Raw genomic sequence first — 24308 nt, forward strand, 5'->3', positions numbered from 1 at the left:
ATCCTGCGCTATGTAGCCGGAACCAGAGGCTGGGGTATAAGATACTGCGCAGGGAGCGGAAAGGAGAAACTCAAGCTAGTTGGCTACAGTGATAGTGACATGGCCGGTGACGTTGATGATCGTAAGAGCACTAGCGGAATGATCTACTTTCTCTCAGGCGGCGCAATCTGCTGGCAATCAACAAAACAGAAGGTAGTTGCTTTGTCTTCCTGTGAAGCAGAATACATCGCCGCTTCGATGGCAGCAACACAAGGGATCTGGCTTGCGCGACTAATGGAAGAACTCATCGGGAGAGAAAGTGATCCACCAATGCTATACGTAGACAACAAAGCTACGATCTCCCTGATCAAAAATCCAGTTTTGCATGAACGAAGCAAGCACATAGAAATCAGATTCCACTACATTCGAGAATGTGCAGATCGAGGGCTCATCAAAATTGATTACATCCGAACAGAGGAACAACTTGGAGACATCTTCACCAAGTCCCTGGCGCGGGTGAAATTTGAAGAACTACGCTCAAAGATCGGAGTTCAAATAGTAAGGTAGATATACTACAGGTTTTAGGAGGAGATTGTTAGATAAAACCTGAGTTTTACCGTTTTTCTTATTCACACGATTTCAGAAAATCGTGAGTTTGACCATTTGACAAATCACGTCGAATGGATCACCAGAGTTTTAGAAGGGAGTGGCACAGATTTAGTTGGCCACTCTCCAGCCAATTTTAGAATTCCTTTAGGAGAATTGTTCAGAAAACAAAACAACCTCAACGCAGTCAAATTCAGAGTTATTTTTTCTCTCTCCTTTTTGTTACGCATTTTCCCAATTTCCTCTCACCGAAATTCTGTGAAAACCAACACTTTACATGAGCGACTGCTCATCTATTGGTTTTGATTTTGTACGGACCACTGTCGAGCAGAGATTAGCATTGTGATTCATTTCGATCTTTCCCAGTTCATAAATCTAAAGATGACCTTGTAGTTGTTTGGTGTTTTTAGGAGAAAGGACTAGTTGTTTCATTTCTGTGTCATCCATTAACGTAGAGAGGTGTTCTTTCTGCAGTTTCATAAGAGGATTTTCTTCTTTCTCCCTCCCTCTCTCTCTTTTTGTAAATTTTTAATAATTACTAATAGTTCTTTTATTGTCGAACTGACTTGTATGGGGAACAATAGTTCAATCTAGATGATTCCATCGTGTTGCAACCATGGTTTCATTTTGAATTTCACTGTCCCTATGGCTGCTTTATTACTGTCACTCACTAATTTTTTTCTTTAATTGCAGGTTTTAAGATAGTTTAACACTGAGAATCGCAGTGGTGAAGTTACGGCCCTGTTAAATCTGAGATTTTATCTTCTGAAAGGTTGTTGGAACCACATACTCAAGCATCTACAATACTTTTGATCTGTGATAACTTTACAGTGATCCCCGTTGATAGTATTTCTCATTGTCATTGTTGGAAGTTTAAATCTGTTAAAAATGAAAGAGATCGACAAGAGAAAATCTCCTATTAAAAACCAGAGTAAACGAACTCCTAGAGCCGAGAGGAAAGAACGCAAGCCACAACAAGAGACTATTAGCAAAACTGTGGATGCCAAAGAAACCGCACCAAAGGCATTGGATGTCAAGCCAAACAATTTAGTAAGTGAGTTAAACACAAACACGAAACCTGCAGAGGTTCATCAAAACTTGGCTGTAGATCATGTTGCTGATGCCAATAAGTTTGAGGAGACACATCAAGATTCTAACGCCAATGCAATTGCTGACAGAGATAATGAGAATGGTGCTGTAGATTATAAATGTACAACGTTTGAGAAAGATCACAGGAAGGAAGAAATTTCAGATTCAGAGACCATGGCAGATTCGGTTTCGTCAAAAAGTGATTCGCTGACAATGAAGGAAGAGAAAGTTGAAAGAGTATCATTTCCTGAAAATGTTTTAGAAGATAACAGTTCAGATTGCTCTCTTCACAATTCAAGTGAACAATTTGATCATGGTATAAATAAATCACCGTCCAAGGAAATTCAGACAGCAAATTCAGACAGAGACCCTCCTAGAATACAAAACAAAAAGTCCTCCAAAAGCAATTCTAGGAGTGCAAAAATTGTGCCTAAGCCTTCATCAGAATCTTCTGAAGGAACCGATTACCAGATCGTTGCTGAGGTAAAGGATATTGAAGTTTTGGATGAGGCATTAAATGGTGTTCTCAGCATTAGAAATGGTCCCGATACAATTGGTGACGATGATGATCAAGTTGATTGTGAACAAAAAATTGAAGAAATGGAAAAAAGAATTGATAAACTTGAAGAGGAGTTGAGAGTTGTTGCTGCTCTTGAAATGTCTATTTATTCAGTGGTACCAGAGCATGGGAGTTCCGCACATAAAGTGCATACACCTGCTCGACGTCTGTCTAGAATTTACATTTACGCCTGCAAACATTGGTCTCAAGACAAACGCGCCACGGTTGCAAGGCACATTGTATCAGGGCTAGTTCTAATTGCGAAATCATGTGGGAGTGATGTTCCCAGGTATATTTGCTATCATAATATCACAGCTAATTGCTGTTTAAGTGTTGTTGAGTGGAGGAAGTAGACGACTAATTTTTCCTTGGCTCTTCCAGGTTAACCTTCTGGCTATCAAATGCTATTGTGATGAGGGAAATAACATCTCAAACATTTAACAGCGTCCGTAGCTCAAATGGTGGGAACCCAACAGCTGTTCAATGGAGGAATAGATATGGAAGTAAACAAGTAAATAAGTACAACCAGTGTGAAGAGGATTGGCAAGAGACAGGAACTTTTATGGCCGCATTAGAACGAGTTGAATCCTGGATCTTTTCTCGGATAGTTGAATCTGTTTGGTGGCAGGTATTGTCGACTCCGTCTTAGATTATTTAGTATAATCTTTTGTCGAATTAGACTTGCTAGTTAGCCATCTTAGTTTCTTTTTCCCTGTCACAGTGTGATTGAATGTCCATTTTACCAATATCTTTATGCTCATCGCTTTGTTCCACATATTATATTTTCAGTCTTTAACACCAAATATGCAACCTCAAGACGCATCCAAAAACAAAAACAGGGAACGATTAACAGGACCTCCCCTGGGTGATCAACAGCAAGGGAACTTTTCTATTAACCTGTGGAGAAGTACTTTTCAGGATGCTTTTCAACGACTCTGTCCTGTCCGAGCAAGCGGTCATGAGTGTGGTTGTCTTCCTGTTCTTGCAAGAATGGTAAGGTTTATTCAATAATGAAAAGTAGAACAATATTTCTTATCAGCTTCCGTTTCATGGGGGACTTCAGAATATGATTCCACTTTAATTCATATCCAATCTTGGATTAGGTTATGGAACAGTGTGTTTCCAGGCTAGACGTGGCAATGTTTAACGCTATTCTCCGTGAGTCTGCCCATGAGATTCCAACTGATCCCGTCTCAGATCCTATTGTTGATGCCAAGGTTCTTCCTATACCTGCTGGAGATTTGAGCTTCGGATCGGGCGCACAGCTAAAAAATTCTGTATGCACCATTCTCACCCCATCTTATAATTTAGATATTTAGGATTGTATTATGTAGTAATGGATCTGCAAACATTCATGTTCTATCGTCAAGAATCGAATCCAAATGCATAATGCTTTCGAATTCGTTCTGCGTTATCGGCCGAAGCAATGGCTTTTAAACATGCATACCATTTTTAAGATGGAGATGTTTAATTTCTCATCTCCAACAGTTAGAAATTATGCTCAAGAAGCCAAAGGGATTACTGTTTTTTAGTATGGTGATGTTCGATTTGGAAGAAAAAGTTGCAAACTTCATGAAATTTTGGTGACTAGAAGATGATAAATTGAGGTGGGCTGCTCTTGATGCAGGTTGGAAATTGGTCTAGATGGTTAACCAACGTGATCGGTATCGATGCCGATGACTCTTCGGTAGATCAACATGGCAGTGACGATGACATTAAACCAGATGCAGATGGAAGATCCAAATCATTTCCTCTACTTAATTCATTGAGTGATCTGCTGATGCTCCCAAAAGACATGCTTACTGATCGCTCAGTTAGAGAAGAGGTCTTTTTCAACCCCAAGCGTTTGCCATTTCTTAACTGAATGCACTCTACTAGTTTATATGACATTATTAGTGTACTTATTCAACCATATGTTTTGTGTTCTCTAGATCTGCCCGTCGATTAGTCTTCCGTTGATTACGAGAATACTTTGTAATTTCACTCCAGATGAGTTCTGCCCCGATCCCGTTCCGGGAACTGTCTTGGAGTCGCTTAATGCTGCGGTAAGATGAACTTTTCTTGTTCCAAGCCTTTTTCTTAGGATGTCTCAACTAGAGAACTCTGAGCTGTTGGGTTTTGATGTCTTCTCGTCGTGAACTCACCATCGTACTTTTGCCCAAACAGAGTATAGTCGAACGGAGAGTGTCGGGTTACTCGGGGAGGAACTTCCCCTACATAGCTGCTCCAGTTGTCTATGTTTCTCCTTCAACATCTGATGTGGCAGAAAAAGTTGCAGAGGCTGGAGGAAAATCCCTCTTGGAAAGGAACATCTCCTCTATTCAGAGGAAGGGATATACAAGCGATGAAGAACTTGAGGAACTGGATTCTCCTCTCTCGTCGATTGTCGATAAACCGACGACTTTGTCCCCGACATACAATGCTGATGGTAATGGCTGCCATGAAGACGATACGACGTTCAACATGAGGTACAAACTCCTACGAGAAGTATGGTCGGTATGATGAATGCTCAAACAAGTCTTGTATGTATTTTATTTATAACATATATAGATTGTTTCTTTATGTAAGACTGTTGAATTTGAATGAGGAAAGTAGAAATAACATAGAGGGAAGTGATTCAATTTAGATGATCATAGAGATTATGTATAAGGTTATCTCAGCCAAATCTTCTTGTATATTGCATTTGAGTTTTAGTTATTATATATAAACCATGAACACATTTTCATTCCATAAGGTAATTGAATTAGTGATCCGAACAACTCGAATAAAGTTTACTAACTTAACTTTTTATTTTTTGGTTAGATCGCCGAGTTATTTTTTAAAGATTATTTTCATAAAATTCTATTTATCTACGATAAAGTTCAAATATTTAACATTTACTATTCACACCTCACCGCCCGAAGAGCTTAATCTTTTTAAAAATATTCTTAATATTTTCCGTTATTTATTTTGTATCCTAAAGTATTTTGTTTTCGCCGAGCTAAAAAATGATGTCGACGCCTCTAATAAACCAGAGACATTGTTTAAGCTCACACTAACTCGTCAATTTTAGACCCAATTCGAAATTTTTCTTGAGAGGTATCAGGAAGGAATTATAATGTAATAATATCGATTTATACAGACACATAAGAAAAGGTTCTCTATTGATTCAAACATTGTACCGTGACACAGGGATAGAGACTACAAGGCCCAAATTATCAATAGGCTCTCTAAGCACATTGAAAATTCGTCCAAGAGTCGCACCGCCTACTCAGATACAGAAGATAAGGTTCTCTATTGATTCAAACACTATACCCGTGAGATAGGGATAGAGACTACAAGACCCAAATTATCCATAGGCTCGCTAAGCACATTGAAAATTCGTCCAAGAGTCGCTCCGCCTACTTAGAGGAGCTCTCTGACTATGACTAGGAATGGTTTGTGGATTACGAAGTAGCCTACTAAACCTCTTTTCATGAAATTGTAATCCCACAATCGCAGTATAAATCTTGTTAAATCTATACATGTTCTAAATCATCAATACATCATGTAGTGTTTACATTTCATGCATAGTAAATCATAATATAACATAGCGATGTCATTTCTTATTCTTCATAGGGTATATACAAGGATCCTTTGTTTTTACTTGTAAATGTCAAACGTCACATAAATATTTAAAAATACTCGATAAATAATTATACGTAAAAAAGACGTAATTTTCATGACTGTTTCCTTGGGCTTTACTTTTATTTTCGAATAGGGTTAAATGCATAACACTTCTATTCCCGGTTCACACACTCATGAACCCATCATGCAGGTTTATTAATGTACCCTTGGGCCTGACTAGGGGTTGGGTGCTCTCCCACTATCGAAAACCAACGAAAAAGAAACGAATGCAAATAATAATGTGGTGTACACGTTCATACTTAACATACAAAAGAAGTAATCTATGTTCGTGTGACATACAACATGCATGAGGTCTCGCATTAAAAATCATGGTTCAATAAAATGATGCACATAATATTTCTATGCTTATTAGGACATAAGTTCGTTATGAGACATGTATATATTCATTATATTTCGTTCATTCTTATCATACATAGTACATCATGGTGTTTCACAAGACATAGACGTGATCGTATTAACATATCAAATTCGGACAACAAACATGAAGTACATATATCACAATATTCACTAGAATGTCATAACACAAATAATCACACATAAATATGGCTACAGGTTACGTGTTACTTATGTAACAATCAATTCATCGAACCTATCCCGTAGGCGTTATAATAGTAAGCCCACTTACCGTTTTTAGTCTCAACTTGATACTCCTAAGTTCATCCTACCTGATCGTTCTTAGTTTCAACTCAAGTAGAATTCATTGAACCTATTGCATATATTAACTTACCATTTTCAGTCTCAACTTGATGCTCCTAAATTCATCATACCGGATCGTTCTTAGTTTCAGCTCAACCAGAATTCAGGTTCACCTATGATATTTCATTCATTCGAAATCGAGCTTAGAGTCTATAAGAAGCCAAACATAACTTAACTATCCTAAAATCGATCATAAACCAATTTTAAATACTAATAAGAAACACCGATAATATCATTCTCTAGCCTTAGTTATGTCTGAAACGATTTTGGAACAGTCCAAAACAGCTAAATGGACATATTTCTAAAAGTATGTGACTAAATTTGTAAATTCAACTATTCTTATAAACGGGAGCAAATTGTGATTGAAATTTTGATTCAACTTAGAAATTTGGTTGAGAGTTGAAGCAACATGGAACCACTGAAACTTCAATGCAGCATCTGAAGTTCATATCCCCAAGAACATTCAAGAATCTTCAATTCTTGAATTTCCTGAAGCTGAGCGGTTGCAGGAATGGCGTGGAATCTGATCTTTTGGTTCATCTCTTTCTGTATCAACGTCGCCCTCCTCGTCCTCAACTTTTACCAGGTGCGTTCTTTCTAATCTCATGAACCCTAGTTTCGGAATCAACTATCTTTATAATAGGTTAAGTTGCTGTTTGGTTTACGAGAAAGTCTAAATGCGTCTGCTGAAACGTAGCCCGAATGTTCTTCTTGTTGTTGTTGTGTAATTCTGTGGTAGCTTATTCAGTAAGGAGTGAAGGTTTGATGCGTATCTGAGATTCGTTTTGCTGCGACAGAGCATTTGGACCTCAATTTGGTGTACGTATAGACGTGGCCTAGATTCTGATTGATGGAACCTTTACACTTTCGCTCGACCTGAAATGGATTTATGACTTCGTACCATTTCACCATTTTCTCTTGCTTTCTTAACCAATCAGTAGAATAGTCTACGGTGATGAATCTTGGTCATTTCCTTTTGCATCCTTGTTTACAATGTAATTTTACCTTGTTAATTGTTCTTGTAGTCTTTTGAGACGTGGCTGTATGTCTATCTTGTGGGGATGAACGATAATAAATGTATTTCAACTAGAAAACTGACTAATATTATTCTAGTTGATACCTTGTTTCTTGTTCTTCAATTACTGGTGTTCTTGATGTGGATAGAAATAAAATTGGTCCCAATGTTCCTGCGGGTTATTTCTGGGTCATCAATTGATTGTTGGCGAACTATGATAATTTCTTCTCTTTATTGCTGTACATGTTTTTATGGACTTGATGACTATTTAGAGTTTCCATTTATAGATCAATGTCACTAGCCATTGTGCAAAGAGTAGTATTAATTGTGTAGGGACATTTGTACTTCATGTTGGAAGCATCTAATGGTTGTGGTTGGTCTTTTTGTAGCTTTTGGTATTAACAGATTTGGAGGCAGATTATTTGAACATCTATGATTCATCATCTCGCATCAATAAACTTGTCATTCCAGAATTCTTAGTACAAGGAGTATTTTGCTCTCTTTTCCTCTTCACTGGCCATTGGTTCATGTTTCTTATAACCGTCCCTGTTAGCTGCTACCACATAAATTTGTAAGTATTTTTTGACATTAATATGAGGCATGATTTATTTTTCCTCTTGCTTTGTGTAATGTATGAGGTATAATGCTGGTGTTTCTTTGTTATGTATGATACCCCGTTATTGTCTAAAGTGTTATGGATGCCAATATGAATATAACTCAATGAGTTAAGACATTATACTCTCGATCAAGAGGTCAGAGGTTTGAATTCCCCCACCCCCACGTTTTTGTACTCTCTAAGGTGTTATAGATGAGGCTTATGATGTTCTTTACTTGTAAAGTGGATCAAGCTCACACTCATATTTATATACTTTTTTCTTTTGTTATGGAAAAAAGATTATATATGATTTTCTTACTGTGTTAATATGTTTTGTTTTATTATTAAGCACAGTATTCTTAGAGATGCAAACATGTGAAAACTAGTTGAAAGGGTTAAGAACATCGAATAGTTTCTCTCTGAAGTTGAGATGCTCATTTCTAGAATGATTGAATTGTAGATAGCTATAATTGTCAAATTAACTTTTGGTAATAGTTCTCCCTCTGTATGAGGGATTAGTGCATTTCGGCATTTTCTGATGCTTTTGGGGAGTATTAGAGCCAGGAGGAGCTTATAATTTTAGATAATCATTTCTGGTGGCACAATGAGCTCATAAGCCGAGATTTACAGTTCATAATTTCAATTTTATCTGGTCTATGGCTCCTGCTGGTATGGTTTTTAAATTAATTTTCATCGTCTCCCTTTATTGGGCTGCTTCCATGTTTTTCAATATGAAAAATGAGGAAAAGCAGTTGTTAGATCCCTCAAGCAAATGTTAATGACTTATGTGGAGTACTCTGTATTGTAGTGTTCTCTCTGAACTTACTTTGTTTTGAACTAACTTCTAAAGTTGAGTATCTAGCGACGGGTGGTATAGCCACCTCTTTGGCATAAGCGTGAACAAAAGATTTATGAGAGAAATGTCCTGACTCAAGCAACTAAAATCTAGAATCGATTAGGCTAAACGATATCCAACTTGGTTGAAATGGATAATCATTCGTCCACATCTTTGTCATGGTAATACCTTTTGAAATTGAGCATTCACTCACCTAAATCATAATGAGTTGATGATTGCATATTGAATGGGTCTTATTGACTAAAGAACTGAAAGTAGACTTTTTTTTTAATCTCTATAATTGTGCAATTCTTTTTATTTTCTTGCATATATTACTGTTTCATCAATATAAAATGAAGCTAGGATTTTTGCTATTCTTAAAAGATAAAGGCATAGAAAAGAACGTTGAGGCTGGCCAAGACTAAGTACCAATGTATAACTAAACTAGGCTTGGATAGAATAGTGGTTTACAACTATGATCTTTGACGACGAATAAAAGAGATATGAGTAAAGATATAGAAAATAGACGATCAACTAAGTATCGCACTCTTGGAGATTGTGAACAATACAAGAAATTTTTGTTGCACCACACTGATGTACGAAGAAATATAAATAAATACAGATGGTTTAACAGTTAAATGATAACTTATGTAATTTCATTCTGATTAAGGGAGTAGCTCATGCTTTTTTGGTTACTTTTGTTGTAATTACTATCAACTACCAAAAGGACTCTATATTCGAGCCTATTGTTGCTTTTTTTTCTTTTTCTAAACATTCTTGTTCCATGTAGCTATTCCAGTAATATACTGAAATTTAATTCCATTAGATATGTTCTCCGTCAACTGAAGTATGCCAACTTAGTGTTCGAATCTTAGATCCTTTAAATAAGTATAATTGATTTTCATTGATGGCTTGAAACTAATGCTGATCTTTTTTAAGAATAAAACTAGAATTTTCTAGTGTATGATAACCTATTGTTTGAACCTTTGATCCTACAAATATGTTTTCAATAGATTCTCCGTAATGGATAGACGTCTACTGCTGGTATATTTTAGAAATAAAACTAAAATTTTCTAGATGTAAGTTTCTATTCTACTAGTTGGACTGAGAATTTTCAAGCATTTCCCCGTTTTTGTGTGTATATGATGTATATTATCCGGTTACGATGTCCCAGGTTCTTGAAGAAGGAGCATCTTATTGATGTTACTGAGGTCTTTAGAACTCTTAAACGTGAGAAGTATTTTCGTTTGGCCAAGCTTATCTTCTACTTGCTTTTGTTCCTCGTAGTTATCTTCAGGTAAGTCTGCAATTTCATTGTTTCCCTCCTCTTAACTATTTAGAAGGTGGTATCCTTTCTGATTGAAGTTTCCTTGTTTTCTGTTTAGAATAATAATGGTTGCCGGAATGAAATCTGTTTTTGACTCTGCACCTGATGATATAGACATTCGCTCCACTGTTCTCGAATTCTAGAGTATTTATTTCACCATTTAGCTTGAAGTTGAATCCATCATCTGTTTCAAAATTTGTATATGATTACATGAGAAATTATCTACTCTTTTATTCATTGCAAAGTTCTTAAGTATAATGCTGTTGCACTGATTTTGATACTGTTATGTTGGTTTTGGAAGGCTGTATACCATGAATATCTGTTGCCTTGGCGCCAGTATGTTGTTAATAACACATGGCTCCAGGATCTTGAACTTTGTTCTGTTAGCAAATCTTGCTTCTTTCTAGCTTTTGCTGGTCCTGTATGTGCGCTATAAATTAAGTTAGAATGTTCAATAGCTCTTCATATATTAAAGATGTAGCTTTCTGTAGTTTTATGGATGACTCCCATGCTTTTGACATCCTGGTACATGCGCACTCGCATACACACGATTCTCCGTTATGGATCGTGGATTCATTTCGTCTTAATGATAAAGATAAAGCATGAACATGGACATTATTCATTCCGAATTTCACCTGTCATACTAGCATTCTTACATGTATTAAATTAACATGCAATGCAGGCTTACTCTGTCTGCTTTCAACTCTTTATCTGATGAAGACGACATCCTACATTTATTCTGATCGCCACTCTTATTAGTTCGTATTACGGGTTCTAAAGCCACGTCTAGTCGATATTTGTATGGGAGATACATGGAGGAAACGAATTTGGACTTGACAACTTCAAACACATTCAAACAGGTTTTTTCTCCCATTCTCATCCATTGGCTTGGTAGGCTCCATTAGCAATGTCATTGGGTCAATACCTGTAGCAGAGGATAGAAGTTCATATGTTTTCCAATTAAAAATGCTGTTATTGTAGAATGAATTTTAGCCTTGTAGGCAGTTATGATTGTCAATTTTAGCATTTTTCTTCTTTTTGCGATTACATGGATTATACCGATTTGCACGTATCTTTAACAACCAACTGGTAAGCTCCAGGGATCTTCAGGATTAGGGTCTCATATTTGCACAGTTTTGGAATATCAACTAGTTTCAAGTTTTTGGACTAAATGGTTATAATAAGAACTAAATCATTCATTCTAAATGGTTATTTTTATAAAAGCTTAGTAACAATGTATTGAAAAAAAAAAAAAAAAAAACAAGCATGGATTGTATAGTGTTTTTTCTTCAACCTCTTGATGAAAAGTCTAAATTTAGAAACATTTGATAATATCAAACTTCTGTGAAAAAAAAAAAAAGGAAAAAGAAGAGGAAAAAAAGTATGTGTGAAATTCACGAGAGTAAGTACAAGTATACACTAGCACAAGTAGAAAGTAATAAATAAATGAGCCTCCAAGACTATTTACTCTCGTATCTTCCTATTTTTTTATGAGTCATACTAACAAAAGGGATACAAAGATCTAGGTTAATGGCAGTATTTTACGGGCCAAAGCAAACAATATTTATTAGCAGTGGACATGAGCTATTACACACTAGCTTACTAGCTTAATCGTATTCCCATCCCATTATCTCAGACAAAGACTCAGCAACATCAATAGTTATATTTAATTCACTTCCCTTTTAGCTATCTCAGACAGCAAAGTATCCACCCTCGTCCACCGTAGGTACAGTTGGGATTTAGTTGTTACCCTTTCATGAACACAACTTGAGATGAAGATTAATCCTTTTCTTGGGGTGTTTGCCTTTCCAAATTACTCTGAAATGGAAGAGCTTCCCCTGGTTGTGTTTTGTAAAATTATTTTGCAGAGAAAACTCGGAATGGAGGAATGGGGAAGACTCTTTGGACATAAAGATTGCAACTAAAACTGTAACGGTCCAAGACCACCGCTAGCAAATATTGTTTTCTTTTAGTTTTTCCTTCTAGGCTTCTCCTCAAGGTTTTAAAACGTGTCTATTAAAGAGAGATTTCCACTCTTATAACGAATGCTTCGTTTTTCTCTCCAACCGACGTGGAATTTCACGAAAACTCAGGATCCAATCTTCAACTGCATTAAAACAATATTTAAAACTAGAAGACTTGCAACCTGCAAGCACAAAAAGCCCGGGAAAATAACACAGAAAACCTCAACACCTACAACCCACAAGTTCTCTCAAAATCTAACAAAGTCCATGGAACTTACCCACCAGGAGCTCAGTCATCAAATAAACATAACAATTGGGCAACGGAAAACCCCGAGCTACACGGTAAAAATAAGAAGTGCGTACTTTTATCAGCCACGAGGATTAGAGCTGTATTTACTCGTAAAGACCTTGCACCATCTTGAACTTCTGAGTTATTCTAGAAAGACTGGATTGAAACCTAGAATTAAGCAGATGTCAGAGCTCAAAGCTCCTGTTCCATTTGTTTGGTACGCAAGGATTGAGAATTCAAAAAGAAAGAAGGAAGGGCACCCCTACAAAAGTAGATGTACTATTAGTAGTATGATTAGGACTATAAAATCAACGGAAGGGTGTCTGAAGAAGCTTTTCTCCTCATCTACCCCAAAATATGGTTTCCATATCTATACCACTCTCCAAAGGAAGTCCATAACAAATGTGAAATCCTGACATACACATTCCAAGGACCATAATGTATCAATATCAATCTTATGACCAAGTGTGAATCCACACCAGCAATTATTTGACCTGCAATCCACAGAAGCTTAGAGTGATCGAATTGAAACGACACACCCTCCCCCCAGGAAATATCCAGAGTGACCGTTGCTTACTACAAAAACAGTATTCTTACCCGTCCACTCAACTATACCCAATTAGAGAAGGAGCAACATTCAATTCAGACCAAATTATTACATACGGACATACATTGGAATAGAGGAAAAGGGGAAGCAGCTCACTTCACACCAACTCAATCTCTACCGGTGAAAAAAAAGGAGGTATTGAAGATAGAAGAAGAAGAAGAAAATGAAAGAAAAAGAGGAAGGTAATAGAGTCAAAGGTCCCGGAAAGAAAAACTCACAAGAATAAGGAGAAAGAGAAGAAAAAGAGAAAAGATTTGAGACCTATAGCGACAGGAGAGAGAGAAGAAAAAGAGAAAAGATTTGAGACCTATAGCGACAAGAGAGAAAAGAGACCGTAAGGGTTCGGGTTCAGGATGAATCTCCCGCTTTCTTCAAATTCTTCTTTTCTGACTCTCATGTGCTTTTTCACTTCAATTAGGTAGTATCATATAAGGGGAAGGATGGATTCTTATGAACCAAGCTTAAGCTACTAGAAAGAGCTATTCTATTGATGGGATTCGGTATCATAGGCAACATGCAAACAGTAGATTATAAAAGGGAAAAAAATAATATGGAACAATAACTCATGTAGACTTTAGCCATTGTACAAAGGAAATAGCGACAAACATCAGATAAACTACTAAATGAAAAGGAAGATAACATAAGCAACGCAGTAACAATAAGCATAACTTAAAACCTAAAAATATCAGCTCTATTGTTTAAATAAGAACCAACTTTACTGACTAATGTAACATACACAATAAGGCTTGAAGTTGCAAAACAATCTTCAGTTGACAATAGTCATGAACATAGATGACTAAAAACTGTTTGGATAAAGAAGATCAAGAGCAAGAAACCAAAATAATGTGATCCCACAGATCATATCCCTCCTATTCTTTTAAATCCAAACTTCACAAAGAACACTCAATTCGATAGAAGCGATGAGTTTATTATTTGTCCAACCTCGAAAAACATTATCGATTACCTTTAACATGACACCGAGGAAACGAAATACTTCGTAGCTTCACAGAGATCATATCAATGTGAATTTGAACAACAGATGATACTAACAGAGCAATCGGATTACATACTTATCAAAATCAAGATGGATTAAGCAACACATTGTCATGAGAGATCCAGCAGAACTAAATTATTAGAGAATCCGTATGCATAACTCATATTGGCAACTGAATTGAAACATAGCAGAAAGTTAAATTTATCAAGTATTTGACATATACAACGTCAAATGTGTGCAAAACTAACGATTAAAAATGAAGCTGTTATTGAAACTCCAAAAGAGCCAATAAAAACATGTAGGAAAACTTATTGTACTACAGAATATATCGACAGCATCTCATAAATCCCACCATATATCCGAAACCCCATTTCAAGGATGAGTTGAAATCAGAAAATCCAGTTCCCAAACGTGCACTATGACCACGAAATTCAATCAGATTCAGATGATACAGAGCCAGAGATACCTAGGCTCTCCACCTCGAGGCGCTCGAGGGCCTTCTGGTGAGCCCAAGTCTCAATTGTGAGATCAGGCTTGGCGTTGAGGCCAACGCCAAGAATCACAATAGTAAGAAAACTAGTAACATAACAAGGAAGTTCCCAATCCTCCCATTTACGGGACTGACCTGGTGGAGGCGGCGTCCGATTGAAAAGATAGCCCTTCGGCCGATCCTCGTGGCCAGGACTGGTCCACCGACTCTGACCGGCGGTGGCTCCACCGCGGGTCCGGAGAGTAGAGAGAAGGCGGTGCCGGAGCATATTTGAGGGCTTCTTGAGTTGATCTTTCGATTTCAGCGACTCTGCGAGTGATCCAGCGGGAGCGAAAGAGAGAGAGAAGACTGAGACCTTGGGGTCTAAGGACAAGCTGAACGTCGTCGTTTTCAGGTATAAAGTTTAAACAAACACATTCAATTACTTAAGTCCCTCTAAAAACTTTAATACCTAGGATTTTCCTTTTAGTTGTGAAGTATTTTACTTAAAGTCCATGACTTTATTTTAAGAGTATTTATTATGAGTTTCCGCGTGTATGATTTCAAGCATGCATGAAGTGACGTCACTAAATCAGGGTAAGAAGATTAGGGCGTTACAATAGCTCTCTAACTTTGGAAACCATAGTGACACCTAGCAACACAACTGAGGTCCTTGAAGGTCAGATAGATTGGAGTGAAAGTGGCACATGTCCCCGGCCCGGTTCCTTGTCTCACTGCTTGGCTCCTCTCTGTCCCTCTGGGCTATTCCATGTGCTATTGAATCGCTTCTCAAGCTATTAGCAATTTAACGGTGCCAGAAAATCTGTACTACAATTTTCACTTTGGTTTCCAATATTGTCGAGCTAACCTAGGCTGTTTAGGACAGTTTATCAATGCGACTAGTCACCCAACCTTGTGGAAGTGCCAAGGTTGTAAACTTGTCCCAGTTGACTTACTAGTTAACCGACACGTGCATGGGGGCCACAATCCCAAACTAGGGTGACTTCATGGTCCTGTGGAAAGGTTCGCCAGCTAACCTTCCCTAGATGACATATAGACTATAATTTTATGAGGTATCACATCAACTCAGGACCTAGTATTTATTGCGTAAGCAAGAAAACTACCTGAGTCAAATAATAGAAAGGTTTGAAAACCAATACAAACCCTAGAGGTAAGATTGAGAACAAACCCACTTAGAACTTCGAGACCTTCCCAAAAGCTCAGATGGTTGTAGAACAATGTTAAGATTGAGAAATAGAAATAAAATTGGGATCGAAAGTATAAGTTTCAATAATGCTTACTTTAAGTAGGATACAAACTATCAACTAATACTTAAAATATGAGGGAAAATATATCTTGTAAATAAGATAAAATATACTGTTAATCAAATCCTAATATAAAATATACTACTAACAACTCCCAAAAATGAAGAAAAAAATATTGAGATATATAAGATATACTCCATAACTAATTATTAAAATATATTCTCCAAAAATCATATCTTAATACTCCCCTCAAGTTGGAGAGTGTATGTCAATCACACCCAAACTTGTTCTTCAAAAAATCAAAATGATGTCTTCCCAAAAACATCTGCTAATTGCATTTTAGTCGAAATATAACACGGTTTGATGATTTCAGCTTGTAACTTTTCTCGAACTATATGACAATCTATTTCAATGTGTTTCGTACGTTCGTGAAAAACTAGATTGGCTGCTATATGTAATGTTGCTTGATTATCACAATATAATAATGCTCGTTCGGACAGTGGAACATTTAAGTCTTGAAGAATGTACTTTAACCAAGTTAACTCTAAACAAGTATTTGTCATAGCTTAATACTCGGCTTTTGTTGATCATCTGAACACATTAGTCTGCTTTTTAGACTTCCAAAGAATAATTGAATTTTCGAGGAAAATGCAGAACCCAGAAATAGACCGTCTAGAAGTTCGATAACCACTCGTCAGAATCGCAATATGCTTGTAATCTTAAATTGTTTTTAGATGGTAGTAGGAGTTCTTGACCAGGAGTACTTTTGATGTATCTCAGAACTCGAAGAGCTGCCTCCCAATGTGATTTTCTTGGTTCATGCATAAATTGATTAAGCATACGAACTGAATAAATTATGTGAGACCTAGTATCAAGTAAGTGGGCTTACTATAGGATAGACCAGAAATGGCATGAGTTACCATTTATGATGTATGAGATTAAGATGATGTATGAGCTGTATCGTATGATGCTGTATACTAATATATGATGATGTATGAGTTATGATACCTGAGTTATGATGCATGATGATGTGCATAATATATATTTCGATGTATGACGTACTTGATATGCTTGATGCATTTTATAGCGATATGACGAGTCTGATGATTGCATATCATTTGTCTTAATATGTTGATGTTTTCCATATTAAGCATGCTATATGATGATGAGTGTCATATTGCATCATGTCGATAGACCGACATAGGACTCAACCCTAAGAACATGAAAATGATATAAATATCCAATGAGAATGTGTTAGTTAATGTAAAGAGATGACACTAGAGAGTTGTGTAAGAAGAGATGTTAGGATGGGAATCAGAGGGACCTCGTGCATGTTGCATGTACATAAGCATAGGCTACTTCCCTAGAGATGATGAGTGTGGATGCGCACAATATGATGAGTAGAGTGATCATGGAGAGCATGACACCAGGAGTTCCACTAACCTCTAGACGTCGCTACATACAACTAGCTTGACCAGAGAGAGTCCAAGGGGTGTGCGAGCCGCCTGGGGATCCACATTCGCACGTGTGGGTCGTGTGTAGGGAAGTACTACACATCCATAGTATTCTGGACTGGAGGCCTCTCTTGAATGAGATAGAGATTGGTCCCAAAAGCATGATTGCATGTGTTAGCATTTGCATGGCCTCCTATAGTGGGGTCACTTACTAAATATTCTTCGAAATACTCAGGTTGTGTGCCACATCATTTTTCAGGTAAAGGCAAGACACACATATATGGATGACGACATCGCAAGTAGAGACTATGACACGTGCATAAGGTAGATTCATATTTAAATTCTTAGTCTTAGGTTAGAATAGGTTGTTTTACATTTCATCATTTTAAATTATTTTGTATTTGTTTTTATTTTCTCTAAATTTCAGTATTTTGTATTTAAACACGCAAGACCATAACTGTGTTTTCGAAATAAGAGGATGTTTTAAATGTTTTTCACATTTATACTATAGATGATGTTTTCTTTTAAGAGTTATATTTCTGCATAAGAGATGAGCATGAGACTTAGTAACGACTCTAAGTATGTAAAAATTTAGGGTCGTTATAAGTCATCTTATCGTATTGTTTTATCAATCTATCATAACCATAACATTTTTCTATACATAACCTTATCGTATCGTTTTATCAATGTATCATAATCATATACATATCATATCATATCATAGTCATATTGATTCATAAACAATTCACACATATCAAATATATGACACGTGCAGAACCACGAAGTACGTGTCAACATAAATCATTAAATTATAATCATGCCGATAGTAAGACCACTTACTTGGTTGGGCTTAACCGGTGTTCTATCCTAATTGTGAGATTGACTTGACTTGTCCCTCGAAGTTTGTAACAGCCTACACAGAGGTATTCTACCATATTAAGAACTTACATCTAATTCTTGAAGAAAAGTATAGAATGGAATGGACTAACAAAACCTTGTAGTGGAGTGGGCGAATCGTTGAATAACCCACGATCAACTCAATTTCTGAGAGTTTTCAGTAAAAATTAAGGTATGAGACGGGAAAGAGAAAGAGAAGTTGGTTGGAAGGGTTTTGAAGGTACGACATGAGAAATTATGGAGGAAGTGGGCAATTTTCATTTTTTTTTTGAATCCTTACACGTCTGCCACGGAGAGGTTTCCACACCCTTATAAAGAATGTTTTGTTCCCATCTCTAACCGATGTGAGATCTCACAATCCACTCCCCTTCGGGGCTCATCGTTCTCGCTGACACTCGTTCCTCTCTCCAATCGATATGAGATCTCACAATTCACCCCCCTTTGGGACCCATTGTCCTTGCTGGCACACCACTCTATGTATGACTTTAATACCATTTGTAACCGTCCAAACACGTTTGCTAGGGAGAGGTTTCCACACCCTATAAAGAATGTTTCGTTCCCTTCTCCAACCATGTAGATCTCAGAATCCATCCTCTTCAAGGACAACGTTCTCGTTGACACTCATTTCTAAATCTCCAATCGACGTGGGATCTTATAATTTCTTTTATATTTTTTTCAACTTTACTTTAGACAATAAGAATACATATGACATAAAGTAGTATTCTAATATGACTAAAAGCTACTACTAGTTGATATCGCTAAAGATGTTTGAATAGATTTAAAATATTATTCTTAGTTAGGGTAACGTGGAATGCATGTACTATATGGCCAACAAAATATTTGTATATTTTTACTTTTGTTGATCCGTACCGATAATCCAGAATATATACTTAATTTGTTTCGACCTATTCCTAAATTCTTTCCGTCACATGTGAAAAATATTAACAAATTCTAACATGTGAACTACTAACAAAGCTTTATAATCTTTTACGAATAACTTTTTGTTTTATGTTAAAGATTTTGAACGTTACAGAAATAATTCGGATTACAACCCCACGAATGTTCATTAAAAGAAACAAAAATTTATAATATGTTAAAAAAAATTAAAAATATATATATATATATTTTTTTTTTGAAGATTTTTCTAAACTTTTTTTAAGTTAAATTATATTTTTAAGTAATGGTCAGAGTTATCCGGTAATGTATTCCTAAAAAAAGATAGGAAAAGATAGGAGGATTCCATGGTATCATGTTCTACTATTGAACTTTCTCAGTATCAAATTCCTTGACATCCGTTTTGAGGGTTCAACACGACTATAAATATCGAACGACCATATTGGATCGAGTAAACATAAGTGACGATGAGTAAACCAGCCGTCCCCGCTAAAGAACAATGGGAACCCATTTTGGATGCAGGAAGCGATCCATACTTCGAAGCGATGGGAAAGTTTGCATTCGACCATGCACCACACCTTCTTGGGGTAGAAAAAAGGTTTAATAGTGTGGTAATCGTGGAGTATAAAGTGGTGGATGGAGTAGGAAAGAAATACCGACTTTGTTTGAAGTTGGTGGAGAATGTAGTGGCGCCACATTCTAAAAAATATGAAAGGCTATATGTGGCTATTGTGCTACAGAAGGATGATCAGTCTAGAGAACTCGAATCGTTTGACCTTGTCGACCTTTGGCCCGACGCCTAGTTTGATGATAGAAGCTAGCTTTACTTACTTTAGATGATGCACGTGTTGCATTATCAATATCTATGAAATGTAATATGAGAATAAAATGTGTGGCTATTGTGCTATAGAAGGATGATCAGTCTAGGGAACTCGTATCGTTTGACCGTGTCGACCTCTAGTACGACGCCTAGTTCGATGACGGGAGCAAGCTTTACTTACTTTAGATGATACCCATGTAGCATTATTAGTATCTCTCAAATATAATATGATAATAAGATAAAGATTACCTATGTGTCTTCTTGTATTGTTGGTCATTTATCTCTCTCTTTTTTTTTTTTTTTTTAATTTCAAGGCAAATAAATATTTTTTAACGGTATAAATAGAAAGGATAATTCATATCATACTTGTCATAAAAGTAATAATTAAGTAGACTAAGTTGAATAGCTACTTGTGTCGATTTAAATAAATCAGTCCTAACTGAAATTAAGATTGACATACTGACAGTGTAACACCCGTGACGAGTATTAAAATATCTAATTTTTTTCTTTTAAACTCAAACTTTTGAAATTTTATTGAAAATGTTGTAAGTGGAATTTTCTAAGATGGTGTGAAATAAAAAAAATGTTTGGAAAAATTTAAGGAACATAAGACAAACATGAAAGAAAATAGTGTAATGATTTTAGATTTCTACTAAAATTCTAAAAAATCGTTACTGTCATCATAACCTATGCTTTTATCCGGAATTCAATATTTAAAACTTTATTATAAAACACCGACTTTGATTTACATGTTAAAAAACATCTTTAAAACAACACAACTAAATACCAAATAAAACATTTAAAGTAAAAACACCCTTTACTAATCTAAGTCTAAGAAAATGAAATACCACTATCGTATGCACGTGTCAGTCATAAAATGATAACAAAAGTAGTACACAACTTGAGTATTTTAAAAAATACTCATAAAGTGACCCCACTATTAAGGTCAGGGAATGCAAATACATGCAACTCATGATTAGGGACCTATCGTTAAAACCATCGTAAGGGTGGTCTCCTATCCAGACAAAATTGGATGTGTAGTACTTCCCTACATATGACTCTCGCACATGTGAGATGGATTCCAAGGGGGTTCGCACCCCCTTGGACCCATCAATAGTCGAGCTAACTGTTTGTTGCGACATCCTGAGGTCAGCAGACTCCCGAGTATCATGCAAGGCATGATGATGAAGTGTACGCATCTGTACTTATCATCATATATGGGGAAGTAACCTAATGTATATGAACACACAAGATGCTTGAGATCTCTATAGTTTTCATCTTTAAATAACTTTATAACACAACCCTATACACCGTTCACAAATTACCCTAAGTAACATGCATGCATTGACCTTCATACGTTCAACATCATTAAAATTAATTAGGGTTGTGTCTTAGAAAAATTATCGTCATAATGCATCATGACATTTAATACATGCACATCATACCTTCATATTAAGTTATCTCATCATACATCTGACATTGCCATGTTATAATACATCATCATCGTATAACGTCATCTTATAACATCGTCGTATGACATCGTATAGCATCACCATAACATAGTCACATCATCATATATCATAGTCTCATCATCATACAATCTACTCACATAATCTTATAATATAAAGCATAAATAACATGTGCAAGGGCCACTGGATACGTGTCGCATGCACAAGACAAGTCTTCTGACCGAGTCGATAGTAAGGTCACTTAGTTAGCTTAGGCCGAAACTAGAAGAAAAAAGTCCGAGCGTATCAGACCCAAATGGATCATCCAAAATGTTGGCCTTGAGCTTGTCATAAAGTGTATTCTCCAAATGGCTTCAAACTGTTCAAGTGGGATCATAAAATGAAGTGAGGGACCTCCCTTCTATAATCGAGGTCAACCCCCTATTTTTCACCTTAAGCAATGTGGGACAATTTCCCTTCCCCTTTATTTTTTCTTATTTCTAATTTTTTTTGGTTATTACATCATACACATCTAAAATGAACTTTTGTCCTCGGAAGTGTCTTAATCTTGGAATTACTCGTGTATTTCTTCCTCATCTCTTCCCTCTGTTTTCACATAGTTTCTTCCACTCGATGGTTTTGTAAAGACCATTTTCCTAGTATAGAAGATCTCTACTTTCCAGGCTAAGATTCAGATTGGTCTTTTCTCGTAACTTTGACAATCGTCTACTTGTAAGGACTTGTATTCTACGACGTGAGTCAGGTCATCAAACTTAAGGACGAGGCAAACAATCTCATATTTCTTTCGTAAATATGAGGTAAGATGCTTACTTTTTTAGTTTCCTTAGTACTCTTTATACTATGGCTGAGACCACCAATTTCCTTAACTTTCCTTAACGGACGAAAGCTCTTCTCACAGATTCATTGCAAGTGCGAGTTGTGCTCGCATGAATTGACTGAGTCCAACTAGAAATATTTGAAGAAACCTTCTACTTTGTAGAGTGAGGGACTTACAACTTTATGTCTCTAAACAAGTCTAAACCAACTACAAATTGTTCCTGGTTTAAAATAGTTTACTAGACCACATTCTATAACATTCAGTGTCAAAGGGGATATTTTTGTTCAACTAAGACTCGTATTCTGAGAGCTTGTTTTCACGCTCACTTTATAGGGATATCAAGTTGGCTTAAAGGTTCATCTTGTTGTCCGTTTTGTCTATGATTAGCCTCCTATTATTGATATGAGCACTATTATAAAACAAGTCTAGAAACTCACACAACTGGTCGCTTGTGGATGTATATAATAAAATGATGTAAAATTCACGAGAATAAGAATAAGTGCAAGTATACACCATCATAAGTATAAAATAGATAAATTGTTGAGTTTTGTGATAGATTTTAGTTTCTTTTAATAGATTTTCAATTACACTTCTGAGGGTCAATGCATAGTGATTACTTCCATAATCATTGTTTAATTTCTAATTACAAGACTCTAGTATAAGAATTATTCTCAACCCTTCTATTACCTTCGAGTATCCTTAAAATAAAACTAGAGTATTAAAGAGAATTTCATTGCTCCCTCTATTCTTCCGAAACCATGTATGTAAAGTAGCTAAGTAAACACACATGTAAATCATTAACAACAACTCTTTAATAAACTAAAATCAGACCGTCAACATACTTAAACTACGTACAACTCTCTCACCTCTCCTATCAAATTTAGCTTTCCATACAAATTGAATTAAATAGAGGAACCCACAACTCAATCATGTAAAGTTGATAGAATAAGAAAAGAAAGTAAAGGATCGTTATCAAGCTTTGTTACTGCCCTTCAATGGAAGTTCCCTTTCTTTGAGCTCTCACGTCCACCTCTTTACCCTAATCTATTCTTCTTCATCTTCTTTTTCTTCTACTGTCAATGGCTGCTAGATTATGTTTTTTTTCTTCTTCTCTTGTTTCACACCAATTCACAGTAGCAGAGTGTGCTGCTATATATTTTGTGATCATTTTTTTTTTTTTTTTTTTTATTGTGCATTGCTTTCCATTTAGAGCAAAAAAAAAAAGAATAAATTGTTCACCCACGATGTTCCTAATTGGGTAGTCAATGACCCATTTGAATTGCTGATGCAGATTAAAATTTCCATGTCATTCCCGAAATATGACTAACAGTGGTTCGAATGTATATACAAAGAATTTCTTTTTTTATACTTTTGACTATTAGATAGTATCCGTAAATCTCATGATGGGTACCCAAACATTAAGGTAAGCAATTTTTTTCCAGATTTGTCACAGTTTTGTTATGAGATTTGCTACAGCATCATGGTTCAACATAAAAGTTCTGAAATTTTGTCAAATAATTCAATTTAATGTACAATTAGGCTCAATTTATGCAACTTGACATTCCTTTCATGTTGAACCACAATGAACTATTTCATGCTTACTAATTAGAACAAATAAAGCTAATAATGAAAAAATAATGAGAAAATTGTTTGTATGAGTTCATAATTAACTAAAAAAGGCTTATATAACTCTACTTTTGGAGTGTTATCAACAACTACGTTAAACTTAGAGAAAACCTTTTAACCTTGCCCTTTTTGGTTCATATACTTGAAGGAACCCTTGTTTCTACCTGTGTATGTTTTTCCTCTTTAATCACTATCTGGACCATCTCTTAATGTTCAATATATCGCCTCACGACCAATTCTCTCCTCTTAATGACTAGAGCTACTGCGCTCCTTGAAACAAATGCTACGGAGTATGAAGTAGAAATTTAAGATCGTTAACCGTTTTGATGAAGAAGTTCATGAAATAGTGTGTGAGGTGAATGTCTATAAATCGTAC

The 24308-nt window shown here is 36.1% G+C and overlaps 2 protein-coding genes and 2 long non-coding RNA genes across 8 annotated transcripts in view; 2 read left to right on the top strand and 2 right to left on the bottom strand.

The window, feature by feature from the left end:
* Positions 1-4963, top strand: part of LOC111467165 — a 10774-nt gene extending 5811 nt beyond the window's left edge. For all 4 annotated transcript variants that reach the window (XM_023111958.1, XM_023111957.1, XM_023111959.1 and 1 more), the window contains 7 exons: positions 1279-2522; positions 2615-2861; positions 3023-3226; positions 3337-3510; positions 3861-4058; positions 4165-4278; positions 4400-4963. In XM_023111958.1, coding sequence (XP_022967726.1) covers positions 1474-2522; positions 2615-2861; positions 3023-3226; positions 3337-3510; positions 3861-4058; positions 4165-4278; positions 4400-4735 — 2322 coding nt within the window. In that variant the 5' untranslated portion in view covers positions 1279-1473 and the 3' untranslated portion in view covers positions 4736-4963. The remainder of the gene's footprint in view (positions 1-1278; positions 2523-2614; positions 2862-3022; positions 3227-3336; positions 3511-3860; positions 4059-4164; positions 4279-4399) is intronic.
* A 1925-nt stretch (positions 4964-6888) lies between these two features.
* LOC111467288 (protein cornichon homolog 1-like) lies at positions 6889-11423 on the top strand. Of its 2 annotated transcripts, XM_023112148.1 has the most exons (5): positions 6889-7181; positions 8000-8181; positions 10215-10337; positions 10426-10511; positions 11050-11423. In XM_023112148.1, exons 1-4 carry the CDS (start codon positions 7107-7109, stop codon positions 10508-10510), a joined length of 465 nt encoding a protein of 154 aa, XP_022967916.1. In that variant the 5' UTR covers positions 6889-7106; the 3' UTR covers position 10511; positions 11050-11423. The 2 variants fall into 2 exon arrangements, with proteins under 2 accessions (XP_022967916.1, XP_022967917.1); XM_023112149.1 differs by lacking the exon at positions 10426-10511 and having other exon boundaries at positions 6890-7181.
* Positions 10971-15102, bottom strand: LOC111467311. The gene is made up of 2 exons (XR_002714514.1): positions 14847-15102; positions 10971-11292 (listed from the first exon to the last, which is right to left on the bottom strand). It is a non-coding gene; the product is annotated as an uncharacterized LOC111467311 (long non-coding RNA).
* Positions 15103-17431: 2329 nt separating this feature from the next.
* On the bottom strand, positions 17432-18602 carry LOC111467316. The gene is made up of 3 exons (XR_002714519.1): positions 18404-18602; positions 18250-18322; positions 17432-17527 (listed from the first exon to the last, which is right to left on the bottom strand). It is a non-coding gene; the product is annotated as an uncharacterized LOC111467316 (long non-coding RNA).
* Between the last annotated feature and the right edge of the window lie 5706 nt (positions 18603-24308).

Source organism: Cucurbita maxima, unplaced genomic scaffold (genome assembly GCF_002738345.1).
Source record: "Cucurbita maxima cultivar Rimu unplaced genomic scaffold, Cmax_1.0 Cma_Scf00033, whole genome shotgun sequence".
Taxonomy (NCBI): Eukaryota; Viridiplantae; Streptophyta; class Magnoliopsida; order Cucurbitales; family Cucurbitaceae; genus Cucurbita; species Cucurbita maxima.

Bases quoted from the DNA above. Each gene is read 5' to 3' on its own strand.
- LOC111467288 (XM_023112148.1), top strand. From the start codon at position 7,107: ATGGCGTGGAATCTGATCTTTTGGTTCATCTCTTTCTGTATCAACGTC. The intron at 7,182-7,999 runs GTGCGTTCTTTC...GTCTTTTTGTAG, and splicing joins TCGTCCTCAACTTTTACCAG to CTTTTGGTATTAACAGATTT. The intron at 10,338-10,425 runs GTAAGTCTGCAA...TTTTCTGTTTAG, and splicing joins TTCCTCGTAGTTATCTTCAG to AATAATAATGGTTGCCGGAA.